The sequence below is a fragment of the Schistocerca americana genome, chromosome 2 (genome assembly GCF_021461395.2).
Source record: "Schistocerca americana isolate TAMUIC-IGC-003095 chromosome 2, iqSchAmer2.1, whole genome shotgun sequence".
Taxonomy (NCBI): domain Eukaryota; kingdom Metazoa; phylum Arthropoda; class Insecta; order Orthoptera; family Acrididae; genus Schistocerca; species Schistocerca americana.
In genome coordinates this window covers 509,967,862-509,992,197 of record NC_060120.1, presented here as the reverse complement: position 1 = coordinate 509,992,197, position 24,336 = coordinate 509,967,862, and the positions used below count along the sequence as shown (strand labels likewise).

Here is a 24,336-nt window from a genome sequence, read left to right as displayed (position 1 = left end):
TGTTACGTTACTTGATATTTTCAGGAGAAAAAGGCAATGTTGCTTCTTGTTAATATAATACATTCAGAGTCACAGCATTATTTGACCAACCATAACTGATGCTGAATGTGCATGTCGTCATATAATATGAAGGGCTTATTTCAATAGTGGTACAAGTCCATTACCTCCACTTTTCTGTCTATAATGTTTCTGAAGTTAATGATCCAAACAAACATAAATGAAGGATCATCTCTAGCAAGAAGCCATATGCTTGAATATTTCTGGTATCTCAACTGCAGATTTTTCAGCGCTCATTTAACTTTACGACTCTGTATCTCAAAATAAACAAAAATGGACTTGTACGACTGTCGAAATAAGCCGTTCATATGCACACACAGCACATCGATCTCGTGAGGCACAAGGCTCTCATAACGAAGTACGTACGTCGGTCAACAGATGGCACTAGGAAAAGTATGTTAACTGCGCTTTTCAGTTGCTACTTGCGACTCTTAGTTGCGACTTGTCACGGAAATTGCAATGGTTCAAATGGCTCTGAGCACTATGGGACTTAACATCTTTGGTCATCAGTCCCCTAGAACTTAGAACTACTTAAACCTAACTAACCTAAGGACATCACACACATCCATGCCCGAGGCAGGATTCGAACCTGCGACCATAGCAGTCGCGCGGTTCCGGACTGAGCGCCTAGAACCACTAGACCACCGCGGCCGGCACAGAAATTGCAGTTTGACTTGATAGCGTGTCGCAGAGATGAGCGTAATACGAACTTTGGCCAACAGATGGCAGTGTTAACTGCGCTTTTTAGTTGCTACTTGCGACTTCTAGCCGCGACTTGTCACTGAAATCGCAGAAAGGGGTATGGAATTCGGCCTACAGATGGCTCACGGCGTTGAATGTGAAATGCTACTTCCGACTGCTAACTGTGACTGAAATCGCAGTTAGATTTTGTAAAGTTGTTATTGTGATATCTGTGACTCTCAGTCACTGTGATTTCTAACAGATACGCGATTTCCTGCCCACCACTAGTCGGGGAGTTGCAATGCGGCACTAGAGCAGTCAGGTTGGAGCAGTGAGGTCTGCGTCCACATGGCTCGCCTGACCATTGCCACCACGCATCACTTGAGCTGGCCCACGGTCTTGGTGGATCGTCGGTCTGTTGTCCTACCGGAATACGCGTTTTGGCTCGCCGATCGTTCATGAGTCGGCTGTGTGTGTGTGTGCATTGACTCCCGATTTGTCTTCATGTGTGCTTAGTTATTGTTGGGTATCGTTCAGGTGTTTGTCAGGTTGTGTGTATAGCTGGTGTTATTTCCTCTGACGACTATTTTAGATGTTGTCGGCATTCTGAGAGGAGTCGGTCAGTTGCTGCGGACCAGGGAAGTTATCTCCGCGCGAAGCAGTCGGCTGGGCCCACTGGTGGTCCCTGCGCAGTGTCGGAGCGTGTGTGGAGTTGTCCAATCGCTACGAGCTTCGTGGTTCACCGATCCAGGACGTCAAAGTTGAGTAGTGGTTTGAAGTACCCAAGCCCAGTCCATTCATGTTGTGAGATTGGTTTCGGTGGTTCGCTGTTGGGGAGGTTTTGCTGTGAGAAACACAGAGTGTTTGTATTGCTGAAATTTAGCGCCATGCGGTGAAATTAACTATTTTGGTTGACTACAATTCAAATGCACCAGCGGAAATTTCTGCCTTGTGGCCGTTGGCGTTCCGGTTACCTGCCCTGGCCACTAACGTAATTTCAGGCAGTGTCCCTTCCTCACCTGTTGTTACTGTCGAACATGGTGTATAGTTTTGACAGATTAATACAAATACATATTTGATTATGGATAATTGAGAATGCAACATGGCGGCGAGTGAGTGACGTGCGTTAGCGTGGCCCGCAAGTTTACGTGAAATCTGGAGGTGTTTTAAGCAGTTAGGCTAGTCTACATATACTAAAGCCGTATATCTACTGCCAAGTGTCGTATTTCACACCACATACTGAGCACCAATTACACGGAATCGCACTTAAAATGGAGAATCGCCGAACAACGCGCAGGGCAGCCAACGGCCAGGCCGGCGACAGCGCAGGGGTGGAGTCCACACCGGGAGCTGCGGCCGCTCCGACCGGCATCGCTGACATCGCCGCACTCGTGAAGGCTGAGGTGAGTGCCACGCTGCAGGCTAAGGAGACGCTCGGGCTCGTTATTCAAACCATCACTGATGCTGTCACTGCAGCAGTGACGGACCAAATACAGAAAACTCTGGAGGCGAATGCGAGCGAGATCCGTGCACTGGACACATCGTTAAAAGCAAGTGAGGAGAAAGCACGACTGCTCGAACAGAAATTGATCGAGAAGACGGACGAGCTCGAACAATATCAGAGACACAATAATCTCAGACTGTTCGGCATTCCAGATAGCAGCAGAGAGAACACGGATGAACTTGTGATAAACCTTGTCCAAGAAAAGCTAGGCGTGCAGGTGACTCTGAGTGACATTGACAGAAGTCATACAGTGGGTCGTAAGTCGCCAGGTTCTACAAAACCAAGACCTATAACAGTGAAATTTATGTGGTATAGGAAAAGATCTGATATCTTCAGAGCAAAGAAGAATCTCGCGAAGTCGTGTCTGACAGTACGCGAGGATCTGACCTCGGAAAGACTAAACATTTTGAAGAGCGCGATTTCGAAATTTGAGCTACAGAACGTATGGACAAATGACGGCAGGATAATGGTTAAGACGGAAAATGGAAAGAAAACAATTTGCAGTGTCAATGAACTCGAAAGCCTGTGCTTTAGAAGCTAAATCATGTCTAATCTTGCTGCCACTAACCTATATGTTTATATTGTTTACACTGTCAACCATATCTTAACTAATGTATTATCAAATTGTTCGTTTCTCTACATAACTATTTTTTTATCTCTAATTATTTTTTCTCGTATAATTTTTGTCATTATTTGTATTATCAACTTTTCGTTTCTCCACATAACTATTTTCATCTTTAGTTGTTTTTCTCATGTAATTTTGTTAATTATTACATAAGGTAGTCTCACTTCCATTCTTAATTAGCAACCCACCATGATACTTTAGTTGTTATCCTCATAAGTGAAATTAATGTCACACTCTTTCGTAACGTGCAGATTACTCCCGTTGTGTTTAGCGAAATTCCTTCCCCTGCCAGCCCACGGCTACTTCCAGAACCGTTGCGGACCTCGCTGACCTTGGCCGCAGATCCTGTTGCCTCCCTGGGGACCCACCCGCTCCCCCTCCCGGCCGCTTTCACTGCACAGAACTGGGAGGACACTCCCTCACCCCTCACCCCTCCCCCCCCCCCTTCACACGCCTTCCGCATTTCCTCATGCCAGACCCTCTTGTCACCGCCAACCAAGACCCGCAAACATCGCTCGGCAGCCTCCTCGGGCAATCAACACCCGAACGCACCAATCTGCATATTGCACATGCAAATGCCCAGTCTCTGCCAGCTCACTTCAACGAGTTCAAATATATATTTCAAACTGCTGATATACACATAACACTTTTGTCAGAGACTTGGCTCAAACCAAGTATTCCTACAACTTCCGTAAATCTAGATGGCTATATCTTTCTCAGGCACGACAGATGCAACAGACGAGGGGACGGAGTACGGGCGTACATACGCTCTGATTTGTCACCTACAGTACTACACACATCCGACAATAATGTAGATAAACAAGTGGAATATATGTTCATAGAGATCAAATCACTTAACAGAAAGTGATTAATATGTGTCCTTTACAAACCTCCTAAAGTAGATGAGTTCGCCTGCTTCGAAACTGCCCTCTCTAGTCTCGAGTCGTCATATGAACATGTAATTATAGCAGGTGACACTAAAATTAATTTTCTGTGCAATAGTCCTTCCACTGGGAAATTTAAGACGATGCTGTCTTCCTCAAATATGACGCTAATTCAGCTGGCACCTACTCATCACACGACTACCAGTCACACTTTCATAGATATATTCGCAACGAAATCTCCAAACAGAATAATCCGCATCTCTCAAATATCTGCGCCTGACATGTCTGCCCATGACATCATATCCATGACGTATTCACTAGAATGCCCTAGAAAGAAACAAAAACTGTCTACATACCGAGACCTCAAACGCATCAATTTGCCTGAACTCGAAACTGAGGCACAATAAATAGTTTGAGGGATGACCTCTTCTCCCCTCATGGACATAAACGACAAACTCCAGGATTTCACTAACAAAATTACGCAACTATATGACAAATATGCTCCAATAAAGACCAGAAAATTAAAAAGGCAACCTGCACCTTGGCTGACTGATGAACTAAAATAGCTCATGAATCTCAGAGATGCGGCACATCGAGCATACAAGATACACCCTACACCTGAAAATCATGCTGTATATAAGCAGAAACGAAACAAAGTCAGTAAAGCGGTGAGAAACGCTAAGCTCAGACATGCTCGGGCATTAGCTGACAATAGATGTAGGCCAGCCATCCTGTGGAAAAATCTCCGTAGTCTCGGTTTAGTCAAAATAAAAGTTGCAGAAAATCCCATGGTCCCAGCTGAAGAACTAAACCGATTCTTCACATTACCTACAACCAAAATTGAACCGCAAAAAAAAAGAAAAAACACAGAATCGTTGATTACTTCATGGGGATGAACGACTGTAGCAAAGAAAAATTCTATCTACAGTACGTCACTTGCAGTACTGTCAAGAAAGCCATAATGCGGATTAGATCAGCATCTACTGGACGTGATTGTATCACTATCCAGATGGTAAAACTTATTATTGACCAACTACTGCCCTCTATAACAGACATTTTCAGCGATTCAGTAATCACAAGTGTTTTCCCTGAGGCCTGGAAACTGGGACAAATTAAGCCACTGCCTGAAAAGGACATCGGCACAGCACCCTCTGACTACCGCCCCATCTGCCTTCTTCCTGCACTATCAAAGGCCTTAGAATATATAGTTCATGACCAGCTCACCAACTACCTAACTACTAACAACCTACTAGACGAATACCAATCAGGTTTCCGTAAACATCGAAGCACAACATCCGCTCAGATAAAGGTGACAGATGACCTGAAACTTGCCATGGACAGACAAGAAGCGACTATCATTTGCTTCTTAGATTTCAGCAAAGCATTTGACACTGTCGACTTCGACATCTTACTAGCTAAACTTAGCGGTCTAAATTTCTTACCAAGTGCAGCGCAATGGTTTCGCTCATACATGACGTCTCGTCAGCAACGCGTCCTGTCTGGGAATATAAAATCACAATAGCGGCAGGTAGTGTCAGGCGTTTCCCAAGGCTCAGTATTAGGTCCTATACTCTTCCCTCTGTATGTCAATGATGTGTCATCGGTTCTGACCTATTGCAAATACCATACGAGGTGCATTCAAGTTATAAGGCCTCCGATTTTTTTTCTAAGTAACTACTCACCCGAAATCGATGAAACTGGCGTTACTTCTCGACGTAATCGCCCTGCAGACGTACACATTTTTCACAACGCCGACGCCACGATTTCATGGCAGCGGCGAAGGCTTCTTTAGGAGTCTGTTTTGACCACTGGAAAATCGCTGAGGCAATAGCAGCACGGCTGGTGAATGTGAGGCCACGGAGAGAGTCTTTCATTGTTGGAAAAAGCCAAAAGTCACTAGGAGCCAGGTCAGGTGAGTAGGGAGCATGAGGAATCACTTCATAGTCGTTACACGAAGAAACTGTTGCGTAACGTTAGCTCGATGTGCGGGTGCGTTGTCATGGTGAAACAGCACATGCGCAGCCCTTCCCGGACGTTTTTGTTGCAGTGCAGGAAGGAATTTGTTCTTCAAAACATTTTCGTAGGATGCACCTGTTACCGTAGTGCCCTTTGGAACGCAATGGGTAAGGATTACGCCCTCGCTGTCCCAGAACATGACACCATCATTATTTCAGCACTGGTGGTTACCCGAAATTTTTTTGGTGGCGGTGAATCTGTGTGCTTCCATTGAGCTGACTGGCGCTTTGTTTCTGGATTGAAAAATGGCATCCACATCTCATCCATTGTCACAACCGACGAAAAGAAAGTCCCATTCATGCTGTCATTGTGCTTCAACATTGCTTGGCAACATGCCACACGGGCAGCCATGTGGTCGTCCGTCAGCATTCGTGGCACCCACCTGGATGACACTTTTCGCATTTTCAGGTCGTCATGCAGGATTGTGTGCACAGAACCCACAGAAATGCCAACTCTGGAGGCGATCTGTTCAACAGTCATTCGGCGATTCCCCAAAACAATTCTCTCCACTTTCACGATCATGTCATCAGACCGGCTTGTGTGAGCCCGAGGTTGTTTTGGTTTGTTGTCACATGATGTTCTGCCTTCATTAAACTGTCGCATCCACGAACGCACTTTCGCCACACCCATAACTCCATCACCACATGTCTCCTTCAACTATCGATGAATTTAAATTGGTTTCACACCACGCAAATTCAGAAAACGAATGATTGCACGCTGTTCAAGTAAGGAAAACGTCGCCATTTTAAGTATTTAAAACAGTTCTCATTCTCGCCGCTGGCGGTAAAATTCCATCTGCCGTATGGTGCTGCCATCTCTGGGACGTATTGACAATGAACGTCATCTCATTTTAAAACAATGCGCATGTTTCTATCTCTTTCCAGTCCGGAGAAAAAAAATCGGAGGCCTTAGAACTTGAATGGACCTCGTATGTATGCTGATGACGTTCAGTTATATCTAAGTGTGAAACCAAGCAATCTCAAGAAAGCTATTGAAAATTTCAATACTGACCTCGATGCACTGTCAAAATGGGCACAGGACATAGGTGTAAAACTAAACCCATCTAAAACCCAAGCGGTACTTGTTGGTCACTCTAAGCTCATTAGCCCAAAACATCGGGAATCTGTACCACCTCTTATACTAAATGGAACAAATATTAACTTCTCTCCCTCAGCAAAGAGTTTGGGAGTAATAATAGATGAAAATCTAAATTGGACAGAGCACGTAACTGCAGTGTGCAAAAAAGCATCAGCATCCCTTCATGTCCTACAAAAATATAAAAAACTCTTCCCTTTCGATCTGAAAAAGAAATTAGCACAAACGCTTATACTCCCAACCATTGACTACAGCAATATTATCCTACAAGGCCACTCTCAGGAAAGTTCCCGACGTCTAGAACTGGTCATGAATGCCTGCGTCCGATATATTTGTGACGTTCGACTTTTTGATCACATTTCGCCAGCATATGCAAAATTGTCCTGGCTGCGTGCAGACAAACGCAGAGATTTCCATACACTCTGTCTCATCTACTGCCTTATAAATGTACACTGTCCCTCATATCTCTCTTCGTCCCTAACGCTCATGTCGGAACAACATGACGGAAACACACGTTCCCATTATAATAAAATCCTCTCCGTTCCACTGCATCGCTCAGTCACCTTCTTCAAGTTCTTTACAGTAGCGGGAACCCAACTCTGGAATAACCTCCATCGTTTGTTAGAGAACTTAAAAACATGTCCGGCTTCAAAAAACAGTTAATGACGTATCTACTTAAGCAACAGTAATTCCTTCCTCTGTACATGAATGCACTTCACCTCATTACTTCCCTCTTTCCCCCTCCTTAAATCTCCCTTCCCCAAAACTCGCTATACTAGTAAACATCTACTTTACACACCAAGATATTAATGTACATCTGCACAAACCTTCATTACTATTGCCAATCTTTCTCATGTTTGTCATTATTATTTGATTTTTTTTTACTGTTATTATTATTGCTTTTATCATAATCTGTATGTATAGCACCTGTTGTAAAAATACTGCCGCATTTACTTTATTAGGTCTTAGTCACTACTCTTTATTCATATTGTCACTAGAGTAAGCTAATTTTCTCATTTAAACTATGGCCATGATGTAATCCTGATGTGTGGAATGCTGCATGTGTGGAACACTGGTCCGATGTAAGAGTGGGCCTGATGGCCCTAATCTGATCAGGTTAAATAAATAAATAAATCATTCCCGTAAAATTTTTTGTTTCAATTCTCATGTACCGATTGGTGGCAAGCAAGTCGTTTTTCGATACCTTGGTTGGGTTCTGACGGATCAAGTATAGTTGGGCCCACCACTTTTCTCACCTAATTGAACGAGGGCAGACAGACTCCCTGGAGGCTTCTGAGTGCTGCTGTCTTTACTGTCTTTCTCACCGGTGTTTAATTGTCTGTTTGTAATCTATCATAGCCAATGATTTAAAAAATCTTGGTTTTACTGTGTTTTATGTAAGTAAGTTTGAATTATGCCAAGTGGATGTTTGCTGGAAGGTTATTGCCATTGTGTTGTCTTTTCTTTAAGTCCGGTTTCAGTTACTTAAAACTTAAGGCTTATGGTTATTTTTTTTTTTAATTTAGGAAAATCAATTTTGAGCCTTCAGCCTTGGAACCTTACACTTAAAATTACCTTTCAAGCTTAAACACTGCGGCTTGGAAACTTATTCTTAAAATTACTTTTCGAACATAAACATTGCGGCCTTCTGCCTTTGAGAGGTTATGGTAATGCATTTTAAGGTCTTGAGAACTTTATTTCAGCCAAGCTGTCATATATAGGGTGAGTCACCTAACGTTACCGCCGGATGTATTTCGTAAACCACATCAAATACTGACGAACCGGTTCCACAGACCGAACGTGAGGAGAGGGGCTAGTGTAACTGTTTAATACAAACCATACAAAAATGCACGGAAGTATGTTTTTTAACACAAACCTACGGTTTTTTTTAAATGGAACCACGTTTGTTTTGTTAGCACATCTGAACATATAAAGAAATACGTAATCAGTGCCATTTGTTGCATTATAAAATCTTAATTACATCCGGAGATATTGTAACCTAAATTTGACGCTTGAAACCTCCGACGTTCAGTTGCGTGTTGTAACACATACGGGCCACGGTCGGCGAGCAGCATCTGCAGGGACATGCTTACGATGACGACCGTGTTTACGAGTGTGGCAGTAGTGCACTGTTGTGGTTTGGTCTAGCTGTCGCAGTGTCCGCATGTAGCGCTTGCTGCTATTGTTATTCTGCATTCGTCTCCGCACGCAGACCAACTGTAGTACACCGTGTTACCAGATGTCTGTGATAGTTTAGTGTTGTAGGAACTGTGACCATGGTGTATTCGAACTCTGAAAAGGCGGAGATGATACTCATCTATGGCGAGTGTCGACGAAATGCAGCTGAAGCCTGCAGGGTGTATGCAGAATGGTACCCGGACAGAGAGCATCCAACGTGCCGCACATTGCAAAACATCTACCGCCAACTGTATGCAACAGGTATGGTCGTAGCACGCAAACGGGTCCGTAACAGGCCCGTCACAGGAGAAGCGGGTTCTGTTGGTGTGTTAGCTGCTGTTGCTATGAACCCACACATGAGTACACGGGACATTGCGAAAGCCGGTGGATTGAGTCAAAGTAGTGTCGTGCGCATACTGCATCGTCACCGCTTTCACCCGTTTCATGTGTCGCTACATCAGCAATTACATGGTGATGACTTTAATCATCGAGTGCAATTCTGTCAATGGGCATTAACAGAGAATGCGTTGCAGTTCTACCTGTTTACCGATGAAGCGGGTTTCACAAACCACGGGGCAGTGAATCTACGGAACATGCATTACTGGTCCGTGGACAATCCTCGCTGGCTCAGACAGGTAGAGCGACAGCCACCGTGGACTGTAAATGTATGGTGCGGAATCATTGGCGACCACCTCATTGGTCCTCACTTCATTGCAGGGCCCCAAACAGCTGCCACATACATCGCGTTTCTACAGAATGATCTGCCAACGTTGCTCGAAAATGTCCCACTGGAAACGCGTCGACGTATGTGGTATCAGCATGATGGTGCACATTCCGCAATTAACACTAGGCTGACCCTTGACAGGATGTTCGACGGGCGTTTCATAGGACGTGGAGGACGCATAAATTGGCCAGCCCGTTCTCCTGATCTTACACCTGTGGACTTCTTTCTGTGGGATACGTTAAAGGAGAGTGTGTACCGTGATATGCCTACAACCCCAGAGGATATGAAACAACGTATTGTGGCAGCCTGCGGCGACATTACACCAGATGTACTGCGGCGTGTACGACATTCATTACGCCAGAGACTGCAATTGTGTGCAGCAAATGATGGCCACCACATTGAACATCTATTGACCTGACATGTCGGGACACACACTATTCCACTCCGTAATTGAAAACGGAAACCACGTGTGGACGTGTACCTCACCCCTCATGGTAATGTACATGTGCGTCAGTGAAAAAGACCAATAAAAAGGTGTTAGCATGTGGACGTAATGTGCTGTTCCAGTCTCTTCTGTACCTAAGGTCCATCACCGTTCTCTTTGGATCCCTACGCAATTCGGTGCTCTCCGATACACACGATCGAACAGCGGAGTGGTACTTAAGCGTCAACTTTAGGTTACAATATCTCCGGATGTAATTAACAATTTACAATGCAACAAACGGCACTGATTACGTATTTGTTTATATGTTAAGATGTGCTAACAAAACTAACGGGGTTTTATTTTAAAAAACGTAGTTTTGTGTTAAAAAACATTCTTCCGTGCATTTTTGTATGGTTTGTATTAACCAATTACACTAGCCCCTCTCCTCACGTTCGGTCTGTGGAATCGATTCGTCAATGTGGTTTACGAAATATAGCAAGCGGTAATGTTAGGTGACTCACCCTGTATGTATATATATATATATATATATATATATATATATATATATATATATATATATATATATATACATATATATATATATATATTGTACCTTGTTGATTTTTAAGATTTCTTGTTTGGAGGCCTTCAGCCGTCAAAGATTTGGAGTTTGAAACTCGTAATTGTAAAAGTTCGGCTATGTGCCGCGTTGGCTGTAAATGTGCTATTAAATTACAATTTTAAGGTGAAACTGACTCTTTCCACAGTCCCAACCACCTGTTCTGTCCAGCGGGTTTAGCGGGCGTCGCAGTAACCATACAACTGCAGCAGTGTTTTAATTCAAAATAAGTTATTGGAGTTACAATTCTCTGTGATAGGTAAAACGGCCGCTATGGTGCATTAATTTGTTCATGGCTAGTGATGTTACCGTCCCTGATAATGTGTATAAGTGCCGTAACCAGCATCATACGTTGTCTGATGACTGTGAAGGTCACAAAGATGTCGCAGCGTTGTGAGTTTCTGACAAAGTATGAAAGGGGTTTTAATATTGGTCTCCATTTGGCCGACTTGTCGAATCACGCAGTTCTCAGATTTGTGGGGCATTAGGATGTCATAGTGACTGGATGTTGGACTGCGTTCTCTTCGTCAAGGTTCCAGTGGAGCACATCCGAACACCGCTAGGGGATATAGCTGTATTGTCTACTAAGTACTTCGTAAACCATTCACATCTATGACTGCCATCCGAGAACAAATACTGGACTTCCTGCATTATTCTGTGTTCTCCTGCAACATTGGTCGGAGTCTAGCAACAGCTGGACTAGAGGATTACCTTCCTAGGTGTAAGCTGCTGTGAACGCCTCAACATAAACGGCTGAGTTTGGACTGGAGATTGTCCAGACATGTCATATGTCTCTATGATCGGTATGCATGATTCTGAGGTACTTATGTGGTCAGCAAAATCTCCAGATCACTTCCCAGTGGAACACGTATGGGACCATGAACGTGAGCTCCGTCCCAATGCCTGTAATCAGGGTATCAGAAATAACAGACGTGGTCCAGGTGGGCGAGACAACAGCTTTGTGATTGCCTTACCAACCGAATAAGCAGTTACATGCAGGTTAGATGGGGCGCAACGGCATGATGATAAGAGGCCTCACCCTGCACAGATCTTTGAAACACGTCTCAGTTTTTTAATGACGAAAATAATATCACATACTCCCTTAGCTCGTGAAGTTTCGTTACGTTTTCCCTTCGTCTTCTGCGTGCTTCACTTTTTTGGTCAATTTAACTGAGGACTTTGTGTACAACTGCTGCTCTGAGAGGAATGGGTTAGAGCAGGAGAGGAACTCATTAAGGGGCGCATCAGGGAAATCAGAAGCCTGATGACACAACAATGAACCTAGTTTCGAGTGTTGTTCATTCTGAAGTGACCATTAGATGTGAATACATGATCTTTGTATAGTGTAAGAAACAGCACTGGCATGCCACGCACATTTAGGAATAGCGTTAGAATCCATATACTACACATACATACATCTGTTTGCAGCTCCAACATGTATATGTATTTTAAAATAAGAGTTGGGTGGAAACGATGTCCTTCTTTTAACAAAAACCGTGTCACTTAAAATATAAGGTTACTGTTTGGCAGGGTACTGAATGAAAAATATACATTATGCCTATCACATACACATTTCACTAAAGAGTATATTTCGTTTTAACGTGTTTTGTTGATGGTCAATGTATACAAAAGAAATTACGTTCAGCAGCACTGCTTCGCTTTGTAGAATTTGTCATAAAAATCCGCATAACGTTCAATAAAGAGACTATCTCAAAATCGGTAATGTGAATAAATAAAAATGAAATAAAACAATGTCCTAACGGTGTTTGCGGAATTATTATTATTCATTCGTTTTTAAATTATTTCAAACGCGTTTTCTCACAGTCATCGTTGGGGAGAGCAAAGTTTTCAAATTACTCAAAGACTTTGATAAATCTGAGATAACTTCAAATTATCAATAAAATCTTTCTGGTTGTTCTGGAGCTACATGTTATATAGTAGCACGACAGGTAGAAGGAACCTACGGTGTAAGCGCCATTTCAGCATCGAGTGGTACTGTTTTACCATTGCCGACACGAACGAGGCGACTTAGTGGTTTTACAAGGAGCCGCATAAGCACCTCGTTATGTCACCTGTGTTGAGTTCGGAAGGGTGTAGATCCACCACAACGTGTGTAGATCTATTAGAACGCACCAGTGTGGTCACGGTAGGAGGCATTTCGTGCTGTAGTACTGACCTGAGGGTGGAGAGCCCGTGGAACGCCTGAGCCGTGACCTTGGCGAGGCGGTTGCGCGCGAGCGACAAGTGTTCGAGGTCGTGCTGCTGCTGGAAGCTGTTCTCGAGCACGACCGGCAGCTGGTTGCCGTCGAGCAGCAGCGTGCGCAGGCGCCGCAGGTCGCTGAACTCGTCGGCCGCCACGTACTTGAACTCGTTGTCGCCCAGGTCGAGCAGCGTCAGGTCGGGCAGCAGGCGGTACACCATGGTGTTCATGTTGGACAGCGCGCAGCCGCGGCAGCGCAGCACGCGCAGCCTCTGCACAGCACGGGAACACCGTCAGACACGCCTGACGTCTAAGGCTACTTACCTCTGCAGGTTGTAAACGATGAAACCTTACAACGTCCACAATGGTGTAGGGAGCGACGAAACGGACAATTTGACAGGCTTATTAGACACGTGATCTATCAAGCTGGGAAACAACCTCGAATACCATGCGCTAATAAGAGCGGGATAGAGCTTGTTTCAAATATTTGTTGAATTACACTGCCGGAAAAAGAATGAGTACATTTGGTATGATGGTGTAGATTTCGAGCCTATGACGAATATGCCACCTGGGGTATAGTAGATGCACCGATATTAGTACAAACGTTGTCCATCAACGGGTACTGTATTTTCATAGCTACTAGAGCGCAAATGTGTTTACTCTTTAAAAGGGCACGTTCACAGCCAGAAGGCTCAGTGTAGTGCAAACGTGTGAAAAAAGCAGGCAACCATACCATCAAGTCACCCTCGTGCTTCCTATGGCCAAATGAGCGAGTTTGAAAGGTGTCAAACTGTAGTCTTACGAGTGGTAGAAAGGTCCTTTCGGAGAGTTGCCATACGAGTTGAACGTGATCCGTCAGTTGTACAACGATGCGGCTATCAGTGGTCACGTGAACATTCTCACACCATTGGACGACGTTCTGGACATCCACACAGCACAGACGCGCGTCAGGATCGTCGTGTTGTAGGGGCAGCAGTGGCAGATCTTACAGCTGTCGCAGCATAGATAAGGGGGCTTATCAGCCCACAAGTGTCAACACGAACTGTTGCGAACCGTTTACAAGCAGAGGGACTATGGGCATGCACAGCTCTAGCCCATCGCCCACTCACGCCACAGCATCTACGTTCAAAGCTCGGCCGATGCTGTCAGAGGAGTACTTGGAAGATGGAATGGCGCGCCACAGTCTTCAAGGAAGAAAGCAGACTCTGCTTTCACGCAAGTAATGGTCGACGTAGACCCAGTCAGCACTGTTTCGTAGAATGTATTCGCCCAAGACAGACTGTCTGTTGTGTGATGAGTTACAACACTCGCTCATCTTTGGTGTTTCTAGAGGAGACGCTAACCAGCGCTCGGTATGTGCAGAATGTTGTTCCAACAGAATAACGCTCGCCTACACATTTCCCATGAAATTCAAAGCACTCTGCAAGACGTGCAGCATCTTCTTTTTCCAGCACGATCTCTGGACTTGTCTGCAATCGAGCAAGTGTGAGGTATGATGGGACAAGAAGTGACTCGTGCGAGTCGTCAACCTGGAAGTCGATCAGCCGTTGCATGACGCATCCCAGGGCAGTATGCTCCATCTGTAAGATCGCCTGGATGCCAGAATCCGCACTTGCATTGCTTCTCGTGTAAACAACACCACGTATTAATATGGGTGCTTCAGAATGGGTACCTCAGAACCGCTCATACTCCTGATCGGTTAATTCTCTCAGTTTATGTACTTCATGTATCCATTAAAGTCGAGTGATCTGTAAATGTGTAAAACGATGTACAAATATTTTTTTTACGGCGGTGTATTTACAATGTGGAAATAAGTGAAAATTATTTGAGATACAATAATGTTCTATTGTGTAAGACAAAATATTTTAGCAAAAAGTAACGACATTAAGTATATCTAAAAAAAAAAAGAAGGTGATGACCATTTTGTTAAAATAATAAACTCTGTCACAGCGAACAGTAATTAGCAAAGTATCATTAAGTATAGATTACTTCTTTTTGGTACCTTTTTTTAATAAATATTAAGCGTGAATTTTATACAGTTGTATTACATCACCCAAATGCTAAAGAACACGTGATTTTTAGGGCGTTTGACCGCCTTTGGAACGCAATTCAAACGCGATGCTCTCTTGCACGGATCTAACACATCCATGGTGAAAATTTCCTGGCAGATTAAAACTGTGTGCCGGACCGAAACTCGAGCTCGGGACCTTTGCCTTTCGCGTGCAAGTGCTCGACAAACTGAGCTACCCAAGCACGACTCACGCCCCGTCCTCACAGCTCCACTTCAGCCAGTACCTCGTCTCCTACCTTCCAAACTTTACAGAAGCTCTCCTGCGAACCTTGCAGAGCTAGCACTCCTGAAAGAAAGGATATGCGGAGACATGGCTTAGCCACAGACTTGGGGATGTTTCTAGAATGAAATTTTCACTCAACAGTGGAGTGTGCGCTGATATGAAACTTCCTGGCAGATTAAAGTCCGGCACACAGTTTTAATCTGCCAGGAAGTTTCATATCAGCGCACACTCCGCTGTTGAGTGAAAATTTCATTCTAGAAATCCATGGTGGGTTGCCGGAGGTACGTAACATCAGATGCCTACTCTCTGGTCAAACAATTCACGTAAATATGGAGCGGTGGTTCTTCGCCATGGCATTGGCGCCCGACACTACCCCAGTCGTCCTCCATCGGGTTCAGATCAGGCACATTCGTTGGCCAACACATAGACATGAGATCTTCGTATTGCTCCTCAAAACATCGTGACGTAGACAGTTATCCTGTTGGAAGATGCCGCCACTGTAGGGTATAAATCAGGCATGGAGGGATGCAGATGATCCACAATAATGTGAACAAAGTCAGCAGCTGCCACAAGTTCCATGAAAGATCAAGTGGATATCCTCCACAGCATAATAGTGCCCTCGCTGACCTGCGTCCATGAAGTTGTGCAAGTTTCTAGCAGCTGTTCACTTGGATGATGGCTTATTCGGACAGATCGACATTGTGTAATAAGAATCGCGATTCATCCGAACAGGGTACACCTCTCCATTCATACACGGACAAATCGGTATGATCTCTTGATCCCGATCAGATCACACGTTTCTATTGTCCACGGTTCTATATCGATAGTTCTATACCCATTGTTTTCGTAAATGAAGATACACTGAGTCACCATTTGAGTTTGTAGGAGCTGCCTGCTGCCGAGCCCGACGTCTAACATTTGCACTGAACGGTGTGCTCCGAAAAATTTGTGCCCGCAGCAGTACACTGTCGTCAGATCTCACACAAATCGTCATGTATCTTAATTTACAGAGCAGGAAAGCCTTCGATTGTTGTATGTTGCAAGCATGAACACCATTTATTGAGTATAAAAAACACACAGAGGGTTAAATTGAGTACATGGAGGGCTGAATTGACACTAAGGAAATACAGTCAGTCGAATGAAGTCCTTGAAAGTCTAGGATCGTAGCCAGTTGTTGCAGTAGTATAACATGCCGGTGAGCGACTTTCCACCAGCGCGATCTCGGTAGATGTGATCGACGCAGTCTGACAAACTTCGTTAAACACACCCAGCGATCACAGGGTCCCATCACGTGGCGTGACGTGTGGCTCAGGGGAGTGGTGTATGCCGGTGACGCCACTTGCGGTCAACTCGCGTCGATTGCGACGCCCTCTCGGGTGAGGGACATGAACGATGCTCAGGCTGCGACAGCTGCTATAATTTCGGGCCGTTGCAGGTGACAGCCTTGACGTCAAAGATCCGTGATAAGATGTCAAGCGCTAAACCTTATCGCTTACTCATTGTTTCATCGTCCTTCGGTCACTTTCCATAGATGATCACAACAGCAGCACGCTAAGAGTCGACCGACTTCACTGTTACCGATATGATCCGGACCATAAGAATCCGTTCTTCGTCAAACTCGTTTATATCTGTGCAGCCTAGTGATTGTCAAAATTCGACCCGCTGGTCGCATGCTGCCCGAATCAAGTTCTCATGCTTCCGCACGTACTGGCATTACAATGATCCTCATTGGTCGCTGCTGCTCTTATTTACAGCGTCAAGCGTCGAACGCCCACAGGTGGCATTCAGTCCCGTAGTTGGAAAAGGTCGTGTTCTGGCTCATCAGCGTATCTATCACTGTTCTGTAATCTCTCGTTCTGTGTCCTACTCAGTGGCGAACACGTCCTTAGCTTTCATTTGTTTCATTTCTAACTGTCCTCAGCAACGATGACATCTGTGTATGTGCATTTGACTCTGACAAAATCTTCGATCCAACGTCACTGCATATCGACGCACGACAGTAGATTTTACCCTGCACATTACACTTTCAGGCGGTTATTTCTTGTCTCCTCTCCTGAAAGTGAAAAATACGTTAGGTAGAAAACTTTAGACGAAAAGATATTAGGCTCTCCTTTTATCTTGAAATACTCAAGAGCACCCCACAGAGCATACACGTTTTCTTTTCCTATCGTTATATGCCAAATGAAATAAAATAATTGAGACGTCGATGTTAAAATGTATGTAAGTCACGAAAGCTAGTTTTTATAGGAGAAACGACAAACTATCGTGGGCATTTTAGAAAGGAATTTGAGCTGTATAAATTCGTTGCGGACCGTAGAGAGCTCTTGTGATACGAACTAATGTGCCTCCAACCTATCTACATCTACATCTACATCTATACTCCGCGAGCCACCTTACGGTGTGTGGCGGAGGGTACTTATTGTACCACTATCTGATCCCCCCTTCCCTGTTCCATTCACGAATTGTGCGTGGGAAGAACGACTGCTTGTAAGTCTCCGTATTTGCTCTAATTTCTCGGATCTTTTCGTTGTGATCATTACGCGAGATATATGTGGGCGGTAGTAATATGTTGCCCATCTCTTCCCGGAATGTGCTCTCTCGTAATTTCGATAATAAACCTCTCCGTATTGCGTAACGCCTTTCTTGAAGTGTCCGCCACTGGAGCTTGTTCAGCATCTCCGTAACGCTCCCGCGCTGACTAAATGTCCCCATGACGAATCGCGCTGCTTTTCGCTGGATCATGTCTATCTCTTCTATTAATCCAACCTGGTAAGGGTCCCATACTGATGAGCAATACTCAAGAATCGGACGAACAAGCGTTTTGTAAGCTACTTCTTTCGTCGATGAGTCACATTTTCTTAGAATTCTTCCTATGAATCTCAACCTGGCGCCTGCTTTTCCCACTATTTGTTTTATGTGATCATTCCACTTCAGATCGCTCCGGATAGTAACTCCTAAGTATTTTACGGTCGTTACCGCTTCCAATGATTTACCACCTATGGCATAATCGTACTGGAATGGATTTCTGCCCCTATGTATGCGCATTATATTACATTTATCTACGTTTAGGGAAAGCTGCCAGCTGTCGCACCATGCATTAATCCTCTGCAGGTCCTCCTGGAGTACGTACGAGTCTTCTGATGTTGCTACTTTCTTGTAGACAACCGTGTCATCTGCAAATAGCCTCACGGAGCTACCGATGTTGTCAACTAAGTCATTTATGTATATTGTAAACAATAAAGGTCCTATCACGCTTCCCTGCGGTACTCCCGAAATTACCTCTACATCTGCAGATTTTGAACCGTTAAGAATGACATGTTGTGTTCTTTCTTCTAGGAAATCCTGAATCCAATCACAAACCTGGTCCGATATTCCGTAAGCTCGTATTTTTTTCACTAAACGTAAGTGCGGAACCGTATCAAATGCCTTCCTGAAGTCCAGGAATACGGCATCAATCTGCTCGCCAGTGTCTACGGCACTGTGAATTTCTTGGGCAAATAGGGCGAGCTGAGTTTCACATGATCTCTGTTTGCGGAATCCATGTTGGTTATGATGAAGGAGATTTGTATTATCTAAGAACGTCATAATACGAGAACACAAAACATGTTCCATTATTCTACAACAGATTGACGTAAGCGAAATAGGCCTATAATTATTCGCATCTGATTTATGACCCTTCTTGAAAATGGGAACGACCTGCGCTTTCTTCCAGTCGCTAGGTACTTTACGTTCTTCCAGCGATCTACGATAAATTGCTGATAGAAAGGGGGCAAGTTCTTTAGCATAATCACTGTAGAATCTTAAGGGTATCTCGTCTGGTCCGGATGCTTTTCCGCTACTAAGTGATAGCAGTTGTTTTTCAATTCCGATATCGTTTATTTCAATATTTTCCATTTTGGCGTCCGTGCGACGGCTGAAGTCAGGGACCGTGTTACGATTTTCCGCAGTGAAACAGTTTCGGAACACTGAATTCAGTATTTTTGCCTTTCTTCGGTCGTCCTCTGTTTCGGTGCCATCGTGGTCAACGAGTGACTGAATAGGGGATTTAGATCCGCTTACCGATTTTACATATGACCAAAACTTTTTAGGGTTCTTGTTTAGATTGTTTGCCAATGTTTTATGTTCGAATTCGTTGAATGCTTCTCTCATTGCTCTCTTTACGCTCTTTTTCGCTTCGTTCAGCTTTTCCCAGCAGCACCAGTATGGAGGAAGAAATTGTATTTGGACAGCCCCCTCATGTGAAACATATTACCTTGGGTCTACACTGGCCTATCCCATGCTCCACGTCCATAAAAGGTGTGTAGATGACAGCTGAAGGAAGGATGTACTGTTGTCATATGCGGGGGTTATGTTGCTGCTGCTGTTCAGACATTGGGGTTCGGCCGGTGCTGCATGCTTCATATAACGTATAACACCGTTACGTCTGGAACTCACACCACTCATCGGCGTGCGGGCTGCATCGTGATGCTTGGCAATATCCTCTGGCGTCATAGTTGAAGAAGCAGCTGACTAGGAGGTCACTGATTACAATATCGTATCACAATGCTCGTACTGATTCTACCCGTCAGTTACTTGACGCTATCCATCGTTAGCAGTCCTGATTTTAATAGTAAATTATTCACTCTGCAATGCAATACACACTGCTTGAAACTTCCTGGCAGTAACAGTGTGTGGGACACGCAGTACCTTGCCTTCCATGGACAATGGTGTCACCGACACAGCTACCCGTAACGTAAGCAGGAGAGCCTCTGAGATGTTTGAAACGTAGAATGCCGGCCGGAGAGGCCGTGCTGTTCTAGGCGCTGCAGTCTGGAGCCGAGCGACCGCTACGGTCGCAGGTTTCGAATCCTGCCTCGGGCATGGATGTGTGTGATGTTCTTATATTAGTTAGGTTTAAGTAGTTCTAAGTTCTAGGGGACCAATGACCTCAGAAGTTAAGTCCCATAGTGCTCAGAGCCATTTGAACCAAACGTAGAACAGAGAAATTGGCGGAAGTGTGTATGTGAGGTCGAGCTTTGAATCTTACTTGTACATCTTACTAGGTAACAGGATTTCCCAAGTAAAATCAAGATCCGATACTGCCCGATTATGGCCTTTTTATTGGAGAAGGACACAAATTTTTATTTTTATGATCCTGTATTTCCAACAAAATTATAGGGAGGGAAAATAAAACTGGTCCGGGAAAAATACAGTGCTTGAAAAACTACTGAAGCACTGAGAAGATGTTGTGGGATGGCAACGTAACTTTGTACAAGCGCACACCTTCAGCGCGTAGGTATCTTATTTGAGTGGCAATTCACGGTGACTCATAGAACGGTCATCGGAATGCATTGATGTTATTGGTATTTAGTGTTGTCACCAGAGCTGCTAATTTATATAACAGACATGAACAGCGTCAGATGCTGAATGATCGTTGTGAACGGCAAAGAGATGGGGTGTACTAGCACGGTTATCAGGACCTAACAGAGTTTGTGTGTCTCTGTTTGGTCGATTGGTGCTCTATCCAAATGTTTGGGGAATCCGCATGTGACAACGGCCCCGATATTGGACTGCGTAGAAACGTGAAAGAGGGTACATTCGCCGACAGCGGATGCGAACACGTCGTGCAATCTTTAAATATGCACCGGGCATTCGAGAACATAGGATGCAACATTCTGTGCCATCCGGCAACGTTGATCGGAGACTGTCAGCAGTTGGACTAGGCAAGCACCGCACTATGAGCAGGCTTCCCTTAACACAGAACTTGGACTGATGCTATGACAGTGAAGTGAGTAGTAGTGATGAATGGTTTCACACTGCGTTTGGCGATGAATCGTGGTCCTGCGCCACCCAGGACGACCATCGTCGACTAGTATGGCGGAGATGTGGGAAAGCTCCCGTTCTTTCAATGTTTTCGAGAGAGTCATTGTTATTACAATTGGCGTCACGGTGTGGGGAGCCATTGGGTGTGACTTCAAATTATAGCTGGTAGAGACTCAGAGAGTTCTGACGGCACAACGGTACGTCACGGACACCTGCGCCCTCATGTATTGTGTCTCATGCGATAGCATCGTGGTACCACTTCCCAGCTGGACAATGTTCGTCCACACACAGCATTGTCTGCGTGTTGTTGCTGTACTCCCGTGGCTTGCAAAATCCCCGAACTGTCCCGGATAGAACGAGTCTGACGTTAGCTCCACCCCAGTGCCACCATCCACGATATCAACAAATGTGGGCCAGGTTGTCTCAGAATAGGATACAATGGCTTAATTGCACCCTTTCAGTCCAGCCCAGAGCGGGTGCAAAGTCATGCTGCCAAATACTTTTGAAATTTGCCTTGACTCTGTAATCACTGAAATAACATCATGTACCCTCTCAAACCGTGAAGTTTAATTTTGTTTCGTCCTCGGCTTGTGGGTGCTCCACTTTTTTTTGTTAGGCAGTGTATTCATAACACTGATGCAGGAAAGACGCTCGTTAACGAACTGGAGACATGGCCGTCACAGAAAATGCCGGAAGCTGTGATTTCATTGCACAAGTCGCATTTTCTGGGGAGTGCATCTCACGCGCACTCTGGCCCGAGTACTTTTCTGTGTAATTACATTTGAGTGAGGAAGAACTTCAGACGCGTTTAGCGAGCGGTTGAATGCAGTAGAAAATTCTCACGGTGAAACAGTGCATGTTTTTTGGTGGAGTGTTATGCCAAGCACACTTCGTAGGAAAAGAACGCGAAACTGTTTTCACAAGAGTGTAAAACTGGAGGTGTACTGCCAAAATATCCAACAAAATCTTCAATGCAAAACGTAGCGACAAAATGATTCGAAAACGACTCTGTAGCGAATAAAAACTGTACTTATTCGAAAAGAGTTCGAGTACCAGAAAACAGCAGGAACTGTTTAATCCATTTAATTAGTCCAGAAGAAAAAACGCATGTACCGGTATTTCCAGCAAGAGGGACCAACAGCGCATGAGGTCTTTGTAGTAAAAAGGACAATCAGGAGAGATAGAGCAATCTCCAGGCCACGCTATTCGCCTGAACACTCTCCAGGTGTGGCAAACTGAAGGGTCAGATGTACTTCAATAACGCTATTTTAGCTATATCTCAAGCAGAGATGCTACGCTTGTCTCACAGCGTCATAAATCGAGCACAGCGCTGCATCGACGTGGATGATGATTATTTTTAGCATCTTTTGTGATGTCCAATAACAAGGTTAAGTGCAGAATCAGTTCTGTTGCAACTACTTTACGATCCACTTTTAGTTTTCCCTATCCTGTATTAGAAAAATCATTTTCTTATATACTTTATTCGCGTGACAATGACACAAAAGGCAGACGAGCACAGGCCAAGATGGTATTCTTGGCTAAAGTAGGTCTAGTATCAAACTTACGCCTTAACTTGAGAAATAAATTTAGGCAGTTCTAGACCTCAACTTTGTATGGACATAAACCACTGACTGTTTGGAATCGAAGCATTTTAGAAGTCATGCTTATAGTATTCTATGAGTGGTGAAATATAATCGAAAAAAGGGCAATGTGCAATCCTTTGTCACCAGTCGTCCGACATTTCGACGACGTCTTCGTGCCCACATATGGTCAAAGAAACAACTACCAGAGGATATGGGGGAACTTTAGTGACTGAATCATCTGCTGTCAAAACACTGTAGCCTCAAATTTCAATGTGACCATAGAATCATTTCATTCCACATATCTTCAGTGGAAGGGTTCAAGAAGTTATAGGTTAGATTAAGAAAAACTGACACTAAATTTATTAGAGCATCCAAGACCAAACGAAAGACTTAATATGAATTAAAAGAGATACGATGTTGGGTGGCGGTAGGGAGTCAGTGGTTTGCTTCCATGACGTCAGAGGCAGGCAGCCAAGAGGACTATGCCTGTGGGGCGCCCTGTACACCTGGAGAGAGGCTGCGCTGCTCAGGAGCCACCACTACCAGTAAAACCATAATTTTATCTGGATTTCCACTGCACAGTATCTGGTTGCCATGCCAATGACAACTGAACGGGTTCTGTAAAATAAGAAAGTCATCCTGAACACGGCTATAGAAATATATTGGTGTCCACTGTGCTCAAAAAACAACAGGTACGACTACAATGCGTTAGGCACTCAATATTAAGATTGACAGGCGCGTCTAACACAATCCTAGCTTGCATCCATTACATGACAGCAACATAGTTGCTCCGTTCTCATAAATCCGTTAATGATGGTGGCAAATTTTTGCTAAAAGACAGATTTTTGAAAAGCAGCTGGCAGCATAGGTCCAAATAATACTCGATGAGCGACTAAAGAGTCTAAATTCTTTGGATAGACAGATGTCACGTAGCTGGGATATGCCTTGAAGCTTGTGACATATCTGGGCAGTAACTTCGTGAGTATTTCTTAGGAGACTAGATAACAGTTCTCATTTTTATTAAAAGTGAAACTCCTTCAGCTGTACTTAAGATTTCATATTTATTTCGCTACTAGTTTCGACGTTGAGTTAATGCCATCTTTGATGATATCAGTTGTGTGTGGCTGAGTACTAGAAGTCTGTGGTAAGACCAATGCATGCTCCACATGGATGGCGGGCAGTAACTAGTGTCATTGGTTACTGCACGTATTGGTCTCACCGCGGACTTCTAGTACTCAGCCACACACAATTGATATCATCAAAGTGTACGAGCCCGAAGGTGGCGTTGACGCAACGTCGAAACCAGTAGCCAAATAAATATGAAATTTTAGGTACAGCTGGAGGAGTTTCATTTTTACTAAAAATTGTACCAGCTGATGTCCCACCATCATCCAATTTAAATGTGGATGTACGAAGAGATAACTGTTCGGTCACAGTTGACTAATGACGTCCCCAGTAACCCACACGATTACACAGAGAACATTTGCAGAAAGCGCACTGGAAAAATATAACATTTGTCCCATATTCTTTGAATATTTCTACACTACGCACTTGCATTAATGTCATTAGCAATAATTATATTTTCTGTAAACTACATGTGTTGAGGTTGTCTCCAGTGTCAGTTCGTTTTTTAGCGGTAGGAGTATAAAT

General features: G+C 44.3%; 1 protein-coding gene across 1 annotated transcript in view; it reads right to left on the bottom strand.

Annotated features, from left to right (window-relative positions):
* LOC124594136 (leucine-rich repeat-containing protein 15-like) overlaps positions 1-24,336 on the bottom strand; it is a 107,751-nt gene that overhangs the window by 27,222 nt on the left and 56,193 nt on the right. The window contains exon 4 of the mRNA XM_047132493.1: positions 12,984-13,279. Coding sequence (XP_046988449.1) covers positions 12,984-13,279 — 296 coding nt within the window. The remainder of the gene's footprint in view (positions 1-12,983; positions 13,280-24,336) is intronic.